Raw genomic sequence first — 14,539 nt, forward strand, 5'->3', positions numbered from 1 at the left:
TCCCATTTTTCATCTTTTTTAGTGCAAACTTAACTTCGTTAACTCTAATTTTGCGATCTTTTCCTCATTTGACAAATCTAAGTTTAAGCCTTCTATTTGGTTTTCATTAAACAACTTACTAAAGTAACTTCGCCATCTTTCTTCAATATCTTCGTCCTTAACCAAGACAATATCATCCTCACTTTTTATACATTTTACATTTTCTAAGTCCTTGCTCTTCCTTTCTTAGCTTTAGCAAGTTTAAATACATCTCTTTCCCCTTCTTTTGTACCTAATCTATCATACAAACTATTAAAAGATCTATATTTAGCTTCACTAACTGCCCTTTTTGCATCTTTTCTTGCCTCCTTATATTTTTCAAAGTTATCTCTGTTTCTACATTTTTGCCATGTTTTATACCAAATTGTTTTTGTCTTTATGATTTTTTGTACATCTTTATCCCACCACCAACTCTCTTTGCTATTCAAGAATCTTCCCCTTGATTCACCTAAAATCTCTTTTGCTATCTTTTTAATAGAGAAAGCTAATCTATTCCAAAGAGTATTTGTATCTATCCCATCCTCTATGGTCCAATCCCCATCTTTGATCATTTTATCTTTAAATTTTATTATATTTTCTCCTTTTAGGTTCCACCATCTAGTTCTCCTACACTGGTTTATTTTATCATTTTTCTTCCATTTTTTAATACATATATCTAACACCAAGACTTTACTAAATATGAGACCATATTGCTCAAACTCAGGTCTCGATCCCACTAAAACCCAAAGAATTGTCATATGCTCCCTCTTCTTTTGCATCTCACAAAAGTCGGCAGTTATAGGTTGCATGACATTAAGCTCCTTATGAATACGTTTCATCTATCCAAAATACTCTGCAATGCTCCTATCTCCTTGTTCTAACTGAAAGTACTCTTGCGATAAATCATATATACATGTAAAGCTACTAGAGTATAAAAGCTTGGTGTAACGGTCTTAGGCCCAACTCGGGAACACTATTGTCCGACTTGGCCCACTGGTCTCTCATATTTATCCTATAAAAGGAGCCTCACATAATTAGAGCCCAAACCGTCCTTTATAAACCCAAGATCTCCTTAATACACATCCGATGTGGGACCGTGATAGGCTCTCTCGTCCAATCTCTGACATCCTCATCAAAGTGGATTACACCTCTGTGTAAGATCCACCCACATGACAGTACCCCTAGGGTGGCTTTTATACCAAATGTAATGGTCTTGGGCCCAACTCCGGTGAGGTACTATCCGCTTTGACTCACTGGCCTAATAGATTTGTCCCATAAAAGGCACCTCACATAATTAGAGCCCAAAAAATCCTTATAAGCCCAAGATCTCCATAGGACATCCGATGTGGGACCGTGACAGTTGGCATAATTCCAAATCTCCTTGCACATATCTAGATGCATGCACATCCGTGCAATATGTCGCTCCATCGAATTCCACAAGAGGGAAACAATCAAGGCATCTTCTTGAATCTCCACTTTTTTTCTCTTCTCGTCAGAAGGATTAGATTGGAGCAAGTGGTCAGATTTTCCTAATCCTGCTAAATATACCTGAACAGCCTTAGGCCATTTAACATAATTCATTCCATCCAACTTATTGGGTTGTTGCCTGTGGCAGCGATGAAGGAAACATGCTTTTGGGATTGTGTCTCTATCCCAACACTCACAAACTAGCAGCCACACTAATGGCAAACACGAAGAACAATCAAAACTAAGTGAGACAAATGCAATTAATGTGAAGCACCGACACAACCATGGACGAGGTGAATGACTTACCCACTGATATAGCACTGCCACAGCCTCCCAACTCCACATACGAACACTGCCACTACTCCAAGAAACTCATAAAAAAGCCTTTATGAACACTGAACAACAATTAACGGATTACCACGAGTACATGGTCGAAAAAGGTTGGATCATTGAGCCAAAAACATACCCAACAGCTTGATAATATGGCCTAGAGAAGGAATCAGAACATGTTAGGGAAAAATTAAGGAAAAAGGTGGCCAAAGACTCTCTCACACACTGGCGTGTGGGGTAAGCACTGCCAGCAGTTGGCCAACATGCGGCAGCATGTGGGGCACTTGTCGACAATGGGGTTGTGGGGGTAGGCTTCAAAGGGCTCTATTTTTGGCTATATGGTTGGTTTTGTGAAATAATGAAGGGTGGAAGTGGATCTGAGAAGGGCAGCGGCAGGAAGGTGTTTTCCGGTGACAGTTGAGTATGATAGGGTTCAGGTTGGATCATGCTCTAATACGATGTTGAGATTTTAATTAATTGAATGACCTAACTTGAAGATAGGTCTCTCCCTCTATTTATAATACAAATCAAATATATTCTAATAACGACAATACCCTTACTAATTCTCACTAATTAGCATACTAACAAACTTAATAATAATACTAAAAGACATAAATAACCTCTAACAAAATCCTTCTAGATTCCTCACTCTTCAAGAAGTTAGTCTCCTCTTCCCTTTATCCAAAGACTCTAGCTCAGCTTGGGCTTTGGATTTTCTAACTCAAACATCACCAAACACCTCCTTATTCCAAGGTTTCAGCTTCTCCTTAAGATGTTTCAACTTCCTCATAAACCTAAAAGAAGCATGATCCAACCACACATTCTCAAGCCTAAAAGGAGTGGGTCCCCAAGATACCCTACTTAATTCCAGCAGAATGAGGAAGTGATCAGAAATAGGTCTCGTAAGAAAAGTATGAGAGATTAGAGAATTCTTCCTCCCAATCACTTCAAAACAGAAACCTATCCAATCTATTAGCCACTACCCTAGCGCCCCCCCCCCCCCCCTCCCCCAAAAAAATAGACCAGGTATAGGTAGCATTGCTTAAAGACAAATCTCTCATGCCACACTCCCTAAAAAACAAGTCAAAATGCTGCATACTAGCAATAAGTCCCCGCCCCCCTTCCTCTCCCAAGAAATCTGATCACGTTAAAATCCCCATCTACTACCCAAGTAGGGGAACAAAACCCAAAAACATAATAAAGCTCATCCCATAACACACTCTTTAAGTGTAGGACTAGGTGGACCACACACTAAGGAAACCCACCATTGACCCCTCCTTTTGACTTCGACGAGAACATAAAAGAAAAAGAAGCCCACTAAAGTATTCACTTTAGAAATAGAGTCTCACATGATAAGAGTACCATCTGAAGTAGCTCGAGATGGTAAGTCGTCCCACTACACCGACCAACCTGAATACTCCTAATGATCCCGCGATCAGTCATCTCCAAGTTAGTTTCCTAAATCAAGACAATGTTCGGCGAGTACTTAGATAAAACTTCCTTTATAAGACTTCTCTTCCTAACTCCCCCTAAATCTCTCACATTCCAAAACTGATAATCTTCATAACTGAACACACTTACCACCCCTCCCATGATCCTTACAACTCTTATTATTAGTAGAAGAGATCAAATTTTTTAAATTTTTCTGAACTTTCTTTTCCTTTCACTCATAGTTCCTAGGACTCAAACCCAACCTCACCTCCTTACCTAAGGGATCCACCAGTTTCAAGCGTAAATCTTCTAGGAATTTTTTAGTCTTCTAAGTCTCTCTCACCTTCCTTGCAACTAAATCCACATACCTCTTTCCTATAAGGAACCTCGGTATAACATAAAGTATTAGAAGCATTAAAAGTGAGAGTGGGACGAACAAGGACACCATTACTAGTTTTAGAGGAACATGGATCCCATGAAGAAGGATATATCCTTTCAATATTATCCCCATGGTCTTAAATTTTCATGAAATTTCTAAATTCCTGTCGAAATTTCAGCTTTCCATTGCCTCAAAATCAAATTGGTAGTTGATTTTCATCTTGCATAATTTCCGTCAAAATTACAACAAACCATCTGAGATTTATCGAAATCTAAAAATTTTAGCAAAATTTATCAAAATTTTAACTATAGAATGAAATTTCCTTAGGATTCAATTGTGAGACTTATACACGAAGTGAAATTTCTCCCTTAATTTATCTTCTTTTTTTCAAAACAAAAGATTCTTACAAGGGTTTTTAAAAATTACATGAAAAAACCAAACTTTCGACAGCATTTTATTTAACCATTAATGTCTAAATTATCTTTATTTGCATAATAAATCATATTTAATTGATTTATTAATTACATTTATATTAACCTAATATCTTTAATACACATTATATTACAGTTTGCACCTCATACACAACATAGATGCATTTTATTTATAATATATTAGTCCTAAAACTTATATTGTTATGTCTATTAAGTACTTCTAAAGTTTCATAAAAGAATTCCATGCTTTACTACTAATTTCCACCATTTTTTCAAATCAAAATCAAAATTTCCATCAAAATTTATGTACTTTTGGAGCTTTGAAAATCTAGTCGAAATTGAAATATAAAACCTTGATTATCACCAACATCCAAAGGAAGAGCATTCAAATTATCAACAAGAGGAGACTCAAGCTCAGGGTTGGAAGGAAAAAGGATTTAAGGCAATCAAATGGTCTGAAAAGTGATTAACAAACCTGTGTGCACTCAAGATTCCAATGTTACATGCTAGCTCACTTTCGTTCTTTCATCACCATCCTAAAGCCAAAGCACTCAACTTTGGTCTCCAAGAGATCTCCATTCCAAGAACATTAGATAGCTCCCTCTTCACAAAGAATCATCTCTCCATTTCATTATGATAAATCCCCTCCAGGTCTTCTTCCCATTCAGGTTTGTTTACTTCCCAAAGGATCTCCTCCTTCCTCACTTTTGATCTCTGGAGAATTCTTGGTTTCCTCATTTTCAACTCCTCCTATTCCTCAAGTTTAGTAGATACCATGAAGTAGTATGCTCCCATATGCATCACTTGTCACCATTGTTTCACCAACTCTTCAAACCCTTCAATCTTGAATCCAATTTTCAGATAAGAGAATTAATGGCCCTATTGGTAAACCACCAACATCCAATAAAATAGCATGATGATGACCCCTAACACTTGCCTTGAAGGGGTCTCTAAACAGCATTGGGCACGCTCCTTCCAATCAATGGAAACCAAGAACCAATCAATTCTTAAAAAGTTGGGACCATCCCTAAAGGCTCACATATAGTCCATTATGCCTATTGTTTCCCTTCCCTCTTCACCTTTCTCATGACAATAAGACTGTACTAAGGTCTTCAATAAACACCCAGTGACAGCTCCATCTCTCCCTGAGAGTGAGAACCTAATTACAAAGATGACCCTTTGTATTTTCTACGCCGGAACCTAAACCCACTCAATTCAATCCCACTAATGCATGACTATAACAAAAAAATCTTCAAGAACAACTACTAATAAACAGCACGCAACACATCACATGCCTAACTACAAAATGCATTGGAGAAATATAGCCAACATGTAATTAATTCTAGTAACATGGAAACTTGAATAACATGCATGCATGCACAATGACACTAAGAGGCACACAAACATAAGCATATGCATATGTAGGTATGCATACATATACAAAGTTATGCACATATACAAACATATAAAAGGAATATAAAACATAGAAAAAACATAAAAAGCCAAAGTAACCAAAAGTGAACAACAACAAAGATAAACACATGCAAATCTAAAGAATAAAACTACTCACCATCCCTTACTATCAGTATCAATGATTATTCTATTCTTTGAAAGTTGTTCTTGTATTAGAAGCACCTGGAAGAGATCAACAATTTCAAAAACATGCTTTGATAACCTATCAGCACTAACAAGATATGTGAAGATTGATTTATTTTGATAGAAAAAGAATATGTATTAGAATAAGAGAGAGAATGTACAATGAAGAACTCAAGGAATCCTCAATTTCCAAGACCCAACCCACCCTCCAATTTTGACCTACTCACGACATCCCAACCCACCAATTGGTCCATATTACCTCCAACCCTAGATGTGATAACCATACCCTACCTCCAACCCTAGATGTGATAACCATACCCTACCTCCAACCCTAGATGTGATAACCATATCCTTTAGGCCATGGTAAATTTAAACTACTTTGATAAATTAGCATGACTTGCTTTGTTTTGCAATAAACAAGTTCATACTAGCCATGTTATTCATTTATTTGAGTTGTGTCAACTGATATTGGAAATTCCATTTAACTTATTAGTGGTAGGAGGGACATAGATGAAAGCAAATAATGAGGGTCATGGTAAAACATAAATAGCATAAGAGTTGGGGCCAAGAGAGAGAGAGAAAGAGAAAAATATGGGGCATGCTGAAACCAGGTGTGACACCTGGCAACACTACAAACCAGCAGCAGCCACCTGGCAGCTCTGAAAAACCAGCAGCTGACACCTAGCACACAGATGTCAGCATTGCAGGATCCCTGTTGCCACCAGCTGCTACGGTCCTGCCATGTGTCCAGCTGCTGTCTTGACCTTTCCAACCCTGCAAAGCAGCCTGAACACAGAAAAGAATACCACAAATCTTGCTGTAAACCCAAGTTCTAGAGAGAGAGAGAGAGGGAGACGGAGAGAGAGAGAGAGAGAGAGAGAGAGAGAGAACTCTGCATAAAATAAAGAAAATTCAGAGAAAACTAGGAGAAAATACAGGAAATTCAGAGGGAGAATTAAAACTGAGTTAGAAGAAGCTGAAAATTAAATAGGTGCCCTTAATTTTCATTTATTCACCCAGGGATTTGGGTTTTTAAAGGAAACAAGGGTAGAAACTTGCATAAAGTTGAATCCAAATATGGAAGATTTAAGCTAGTTATCTCTAATTACCTGATTTGGCTGCATAATGCATATATGTTTTCTTTGTAATCATAGTTGCATATCTTGTTTAGTTGGGAAATTTTCAGGTCATATATATATATATATATATATATATCTTGCAAGGATAATGACTATTCATGCACCTTATGATTATGCACACACATAAGATATCATATGTTAAGTATGAAATCCTTATTTGAATAAGGGTGAATTAAGAATGTCTATTGAGCTTGTGGCTGCTCACCCTGTTCCTTAATAATTTCGGGTTCAAACTGAAGAAGAGCTCCACTTGTTCAGTTCTCCAAGATATTACCATTCCTGACATGTATTATAGGTTGGCAGGAAGACAATAAGGATACTAAGTGTGTGTTCGGTTTTTGGGCGGTTATGTATGTAGACTAGGGAGTGTGAAAAATGTTGTACGCAAAGTACAGCCCAATGTAAAGAGCCTGTCACTAAATGAAAAATGTTTTTAGTTGCTTATAAAATATATATATATACGTCTTGTGTTTTCAACAAATGTCTATTCTTAATTGGCTTTTAACTTGTTTTCAAATGACAATTTGTAAAACAAATTCTTGCCTAGGCATAGTGATTCCATTGGATTTTAGATGGAGTCACGACCAGCCACGCCAAAAACAAGGACATGACACTACACCTAAGGAAGTCTCTCATAATTTTCTCAAGCTTACTAGCAATTACCATAGGAATCTTAAAAATAGACAAATAATACAATAGGCTACTAGCAAGGCAGGCCTAAATAAGAGTAATTAATCTCGTCCACCCCTCCCCCCTAAAAAGTGAATATAAAAACCCATTTCAACCATCTAAACTCTAGGACACTCTCTCCACAGCCGCATCCCAAAAGTTCACTAACCTAGGATTATCCCCGAAAGGGACCACAACGTAAGACGGCCCAATCCAAGGACCACAATCCACAATTAAATTCAACTCCATAACTTGATCAACAGTTTAAATAATAGCAGCAAGAACACTCATCCCCATATTATTTTTAAGCCTAGAAACCCTCTCAAAAATATGGAGGAGGCTCAAAATATTCAAAAAAAAAAAAAAAGGAGGTTTGTTATTAGCAAATTGAAGGTGAGAAACCACCACCCACCCACCCCCCTTCTCCACTTCTAAACCATTCACCAGACCCTTATCCACTGACCCTGTTAACCGACTTGGTAATTCAGTGTCTTGGAAAAGTAAGAAACAAACTATGGTGGTTATGTCAAGTGTTGAGTCAGGATACAAGGCTATGGCGCACACTACATTTGAACTTGTTTGGCTGAAAAACATGTTGAAAGACCCGGGTTTTCCACATTCTTAGCCTATGGAGTTGATGTGTGATAATCGAGTTGCTATTCATGTTGCCTCCAACCTTGTCTTCCACGAGAGGGAAAAGCATATTGAAGTTGATCGCCATTTTATTCGAGAGAAACTTGTAAAAACTCAAATCCCTCAAGTGAAGTCTGAGTTTCACCTTGCTGATTAGTTCACTAAAGCCTTGGAAGGTTCTCGTGTGAAATTCATTTGTAACAAGCTAGGAGCATATGATATATATATATATATACATGCTCCAACTTGTGGGGGAGTGTTAATGGTTATTTAGTCATTTAGCATTATTATTATGCATTAGAGTTTGGTTAGTAATAAGTGTGAGTTAGTAAAAGTATTATAATCATTCCTATTGTACTTGACATATATTATAAATAGAGGGAGAGACCTATCATTGTTTTTAGGTTTTCCATTTTACCGAATTATTCAACAATTACATTGAATACTTGCTTTATAAAAAGGGAAGAACAATTAATAACTTTCAAGAGTGAGCATAAAAATAACTAGTTGTATATTCTTATTCTAATAATGAATTCTTCTTTAATTATCAAAACAAAGTAGGCATAATAAAAGTCTAATAGATTTCTTCTTAACTAGAAATGAGGATCGTCTATCTTGTAAGGACTGTAAAGTTATCTTAGGTGAAAGTTTGGCTACACAACATAGAGTCCTAGTATTACATATACATATTAAAAAATGGAAGAGAAATAGTAACATAAATCAACACAACAGGACTAGACAGTGGAGCTTAAAATGAAAAATTGAGCTTGGAAGTGACAAATGAGGAGAAGACAAAAAAAAAGGAGATTTATTCACAAAATTAGAGTCTTTAGTTAAGATGGCGTTAAAAAAATGAAATAGGACCAGATACCATATCAATTGAAGTTTGGAAACTTTGGGGGATAAAAGAATGTTTGATCAACTAACCTTTTCAACATTATTATAAAAACCAATAAAATGTTAGAAGAATGGAGGAAAAGCACGTTAATACCTTTATACAAAAAACAAAGGCGATATTTAAAATTGTAATAATTATCACAGAATTAAGATTATGAATCATACAATGAAATTATGTGAAAGGGTAATTAAAAGAATAAGACTAGAAACAAGGATTTCAGATAATCAATTTGGTTTTATGCCCAAGAGACCAACAACAGAAGCTATTTATCTTTCAAGAAGATTAACTGAAAAGTTTAGAGAAAAGAAGAGGGACTTGCATATGATTTTTATTGACCTAGAGAAAGCATATGATAGATTACATAAGAAAGTGTTTTTATGGGTCTCAGAAAAGAAGGGAATTTGCAATAGACATATTGAAGTCATTAAGGATATCTTTGATATAGTGACCAGTATTAGAACTATAGGAAGGGAATCCAAAGATTTTCCAATCACAATAATTGTACATTAAGGTTCTATTTTGAGTCCTTATCATTTTACTTTAGTGATTGATGAACTTACTAGGAATATCCAAAACGAGATCCCTAGGTGTATGTTGTTTGTGGATGATATTGTGTTAATTGATGAAATTAGGAACAGTGTGGGATCTAAGTTAGAACTTTGGAGATCCACATTAGAGTCCAAAGGTTATAGGATAAGTTAAGAATAAGATAAAATATATGAAATGCAATTTCAGTAACGTAAGGAGTAGTGGAGAGACAATTTAACTTGATAATCAAGAAATTATTAGCACTAATAGATTTTGATATCTCGGATCAATTATGCAAGTAGAAGGTGAAATTGAAGAAGGTGTAATGCATAGAATTAAACAGGTTGGGTAAAATGGAGGAGTGCGTCAGGCGAGTTGTGTGATCGTAGAATACCCTTGAAAATAAATGAAAAATTTTATAAGATGACTATAAGGCCAGCTATGCTTTATGAAAGTTTCTTTCTTTTTTTCTTGTTACTTGTCGATGTAGAACCGGACGCCATTCAAAATTCCTCAAATTCCAAGTGACTTCGACAAATCTCTTTTGTCGATAACCCCAAACAATCGAATATTTAGAATGTTGGGCAACTAAAAACATAACATATACAAAAAGTAAAAGTGGCAAAATACGAATGTTAAGGTGGATGAGTGGTAGAACATTAAAAGATAAACTAAAGGAATGAGTATATACGCAATAATTTAGGCATAGCGCCATTCAAAGACAAGATACGGGAGGGGCAACTTAGATGGTTTGAGCATTTAAAACGCAAGCCTAGTACAGTACCTGTGAGGAGTGAAATATTGTTTCCAGCATAAAAAGGAGTTGGGCTAGACCTAAAATAACTTGGAATGAGGTACGAGGAAGGATTTAATAGCCCTTAATCTAATAGAAGAAAATGCCGAACCAGATGAATTGGTAAAAAAGAATTCATGTAGCCAATCCCACCTACTGGGACTTAAGGCTTGTTGTTATTGTTGTGTTCCATTAGGTGGTAACCCTAATGCTGATTCTTTCTTGGATGTTTTTTGAGAGAGCGGCTAGGAGATTGGATGGGTGGAAAGGAGCATTCTTCACTTTAGGCGATCGGACTACTCTTATCCACATGTGTCTATCTTCCATTCCCTTCTATTATCTCTCTCTTTTTAGAATTCCTGTGAGAGTGATGTGCAGGCTTGAGAAAAAAATGAGGGATTTTTTGTAGTCGAGTGGGGGACAGAGTTAGAGATCACCTTGTAGGTTGGAGACTGTGTGTAGGTCTAAAAGGGAGGGGGTTTGGGTCATGGTAATTTGGTGTCCAAAAACATTTCCTCGATGGGGAAATGGTTATGGAACTTTCTTTTAGAACCTAATTCTCTTTGGCATAAGGTAATTCATAGTAAATTTGCTTCACTACAAAATGGGAGGATGCTAAAGTTGGGGTTAATATAACTGAGTCCTTAGTTTATATCTCAGAATTATGATTATTTCTCTCCAAAAATCTAGTACATGGCGTTGGCGGGTAACGAAGAGCAAATTCGTCTTTGGGGAGGACCTTTGGATTTGTGAGATGCATTGGCTATTGCTTTGCCCTGCCTTTACTTTATCGAGTTTCTATTCTTCATAATACCCCTATTTATCGAGTTCCACACCCCACTCAAAGTGGGAGCCGTGTGCACTGGGTACAGCCTTTTTTTTTTTAGCAAAGGGATAGTTTCTCTTGGAATTTCCATACGAGAGAAGTCTAAACGATTGAGATATTGATGAGTTGGCTCTTTTAACTAGTTTGCTTGATTCTTTCCACGTTCATTTAGGGAATGATAAAAGGATTCACATTTAGGCCCTTCAAGGGATTTCTCTTGTATATCTTTTTTTCTCTTATTTGACTTGCAACCCCCATGCAAATCTTAATTTTTCATGTATGGTTATCAAGGAAAGTGTGAAAGAAAACAAAAAATATAACAAATCAACAAACAAAATTATCAACAAACAAAATTTTGATTTTATGCATTGTTGACATTTTATTTTTCTTAATTTTTAATCACATTAAAACAAATTTTCATTCTTAGTAGTGTTTGGTATAAAAAGAAAATATAATGGAAAATGAGTTTCCTTCTTATTTTCTTTCCCCTTCCTTTTTCCCGAACAAAATCCTTGATCCAAACCTATCCCTAGTGAAATAACAGAAAAAAATTCTTAAGAGAGATCCAAAAGGTGTGTTAAGTACAGTGGAGGAGCCAATTTGTGAGAGGTCTAGTACCTGCAAGGATATAAGAGATGGGGGGATGTTTCAGATTCAAAAGGTGCGTTAAGTATAGTGGAGGAGCCAATTTGTGAGAGGGCTAGTACCTGCAAGGATATAAGAGATGGGGGGATGTTTCAGATGACAATAATGTAGATAGTAATGACTTTGATCATGATAGGGGCTTACTTTTAGACCAAATTCAGGATCAGCATGATTATTCTTTTGATTCTTCTGATCGGCTCAGGGATTTATTTTACATGCTGCCTACTCCTTTAGAATGCTGAGATGGAATTAATATTTTTTGAAGATAATGTTCTAAAGAAGAACAAAAGGTAAAGGATGAAATCATGCCTGCTCCAATTCAAAAAATTTGTAGGAAGGACCTTGAAACTTAGAGTTTGTTCGATGACTTGGGCCTTATGTTATCTAATCAAGGAGGAAATTAAGTTAGGCTTGACGGTGACAAATCAAAGGTGAAGAAAGTCAAAGGGAATTAGACAATTTGAAATGTTCGGTGACCTACAACGGGAAGGGAGTAAAGAGGGGTTTTCTTGGCTGATTGTAGAAGATATTATTTTTGTTCTGTTTTTTATTTTATTTTTTTATTTTTTTTCTTTTCTTTTAGAGGATATAGCATCCTCTCTATGATTGTGCATTCTCTTTCCTAATACATCTTTTCTTATTATAAAAAAAACAATTGCCAATTTTCATTTAGTTTGGATAGTTGTTCTGATTCTTTGGATTCTTCGGGGGTTTATCCTTGCAAATCTTTTTGTGATCTTTCAACTAGCGCTAATTTTCCCTTTCCGCCAAATAAAAAAACCTGGAAGGCCAAAGTCCCCCCAAAAAGTTAAGGCTTTTATTTGGTTGGTTGTGTTTAATAGAGTTTAACACCAAAGTATGTTGCAGAATACATGACCTTCAAAGGCACTTTCTCCAATCTCCATATGTCTGCTTTTTATGCTTTAAAAGTTCAAAAACAGCTTCTCATTTGTTTCTGCGCTCCGATTTTGCTTGGAAAACATGGAACAAGATTTTTTGGTTTATTGGGAGAAAGTTGAGTTTTCCCAAACTCATGGATAATTTGTTCTCAGGGGACAATTGTTGTGCATCTCTTTTTGCAGCTTTATCATGAAGTATGCTGTATTATTACGGAAATGTGCATTTTTTGCAGTGTTGTGGGGTTTATGGTTGGAACATAATGTGTAGGTTAGAACCAACGCTGAATACTTCTTTGATATGGAATAAGATACACTACTCAGCCTCGCTCGGTATGATGGTTCGGGGCGCTTCAAAGCAGTGAGCTTCTCTGACATACAACAGGATTGGTCATTTTTGTTGCCTTGATTGATGTCTTTCCCATTTCTTTTTTCTACTTTTTGTTTTGTCTGCTCTGTTTAGGAGGATTTCTTATTCTCCTTTTTGTGCATTCTTGCTTCTTTAATGAAATCATATTCTTTTGTTATCAAAACAAAAAATGAATGTGCAACAATCAAAAAAAAAAAACATAATATTAAAGGGATAAATAGCATCCTCTTCTGCACACTATAGAAAAGTGATGCTTAATAACAACCAGCACATTACCTTCTCAGTTCCCTTGATGACAAAGTATCCTCCAGGATCAAGGGGGCACTCACCTAAATTCAATGAGAAGCCAATGGGCCATGACATAAGAATGGAAGTGCAAAGGCAAGAAAGATGCAAGACATTCAAATGGATTAACACAAACCAAGTCTTCCAAGTTCAGCTTCATCCTTTCCATATAAAACACAGCAGCAACTCCGTAACATTATTGGCATTCTTCCAATTGTAATTTCACTCTGCAAAAGCAAACTTAGCAGTTAGCACATCCATAGAGATGCATTTTCAACCAATTCAATAATTTCTGAATACCCTATTCTTTCTGACTTTATGATCATGACTTCCATGAATATACTCTATGTCAACGTATATCGGAGCAGCATACCTAAAACAATGGCATATCAATTACACAGGGAATTAGATTTGACTTTTGTAATGCAGAGCACTGCTATGAGTAAATAGTTGCTAGATTCACATTAAACTACAACAGAACAAACAAATTATTAACAATTTTTTATAACAAAGAAAGTTGTTAAAACAAGAAAGAGCTAAGACGCATCCTCCAAACAAACAAAATGAAAATAAATTATCAAAGACAAAAAAACAGAATATGACAAGACTAAATAAGTGATGCTCCCAATCTCTCTGCAAGCTAGACAGAGCAACTCTAGAAAAGCCATTGGCAGAACACCAACATGAAGCAAGAAAGACCACCCTACTCGAACCCAGACTAGCAGAAGTAATAGAGTGATTGAAGATCAAACTCCAATCAAACACACCAAATTAACTTCAAAAACAGCTCAAGCCTTACTCTCTTATATGAAAATTTGACTCTTAGTCACACACTCGCATATGAAAATTTTCTAAGAAAAATAAGAGGAAAGCGGCCAATCTAGGAAAAGCAAGCTAACAGCCAAAATCAAGCATATGGATAGTTCCAAACTATCTAGCTTCAGACAAAGACCTCAACTGCATGGACGGATTTTTTAAATAAAAGGTGTGGGATTTCTAGGGAATAAATTAGGAAATTCTATTTTTTAAAATCTAAAGTTACTATTTCAGTTTCTAGTAGTTTCAGTTTCCTGTTTTCTAGCCTAGAGATCTGCTGATTTGATTTGCTGATTTTGTGGTGATTTGATTTGCTGATTTTGTGGCCTTCCTCTACTATTTATCTTGTAATCGTGTCTCTTGAAATTCAATAAGAATGGTTATTCTTC

The 14,539-nt window shown here is 36.1% G+C and overlaps 1 protein-coding gene across 3 annotated transcripts in view; it reads right to left on the reverse strand.

Annotated features, from left to right (window-relative positions):
* LOC131159997 (DNA-directed RNA polymerase III subunit 2) overlaps positions 1-14,539 on the reverse strand; it is a 130,364-nt gene that overhangs the window by 108,692 nt on the left and 7,133 nt on the right. For all 3 annotated transcript variants that reach the window (XR_009137907.1, XM_058115266.1, XM_058115267.1), the window contains 4 exons: positions 13,635-13,707; positions 13,471-13,561; positions 13,326-13,378; positions 5,627-5,691 (listed from right to left, as the gene is read on the reverse strand). Coding sequence is in view for 2 of the 3 variants with exons in the window: in XM_058115266.1 (XP_057971249.1) it covers positions 5,627-5,691; positions 13,326-13,378; positions 13,471-13,561; positions 13,635-13,707 (282 nt within the window). In the remaining variant the exon portion in view is untranslated. The remainder of the gene's footprint in view (positions 1-5,626; positions 5,692-13,325; positions 13,379-13,470; positions 13,562-13,634; positions 13,708-14,539) is intronic.

The sequence above is a fragment of the Malania oleifera genome, chromosome 7, assembly GCF_029873635.1.
Source record: "Malania oleifera isolate guangnan ecotype guangnan chromosome 7, ASM2987363v1, whole genome shotgun sequence".
Lineage (NCBI taxonomy): Eukaryota > Viridiplantae > Streptophyta > Magnoliopsida > Santalales > Ximeniaceae > Malania > Malania oleifera.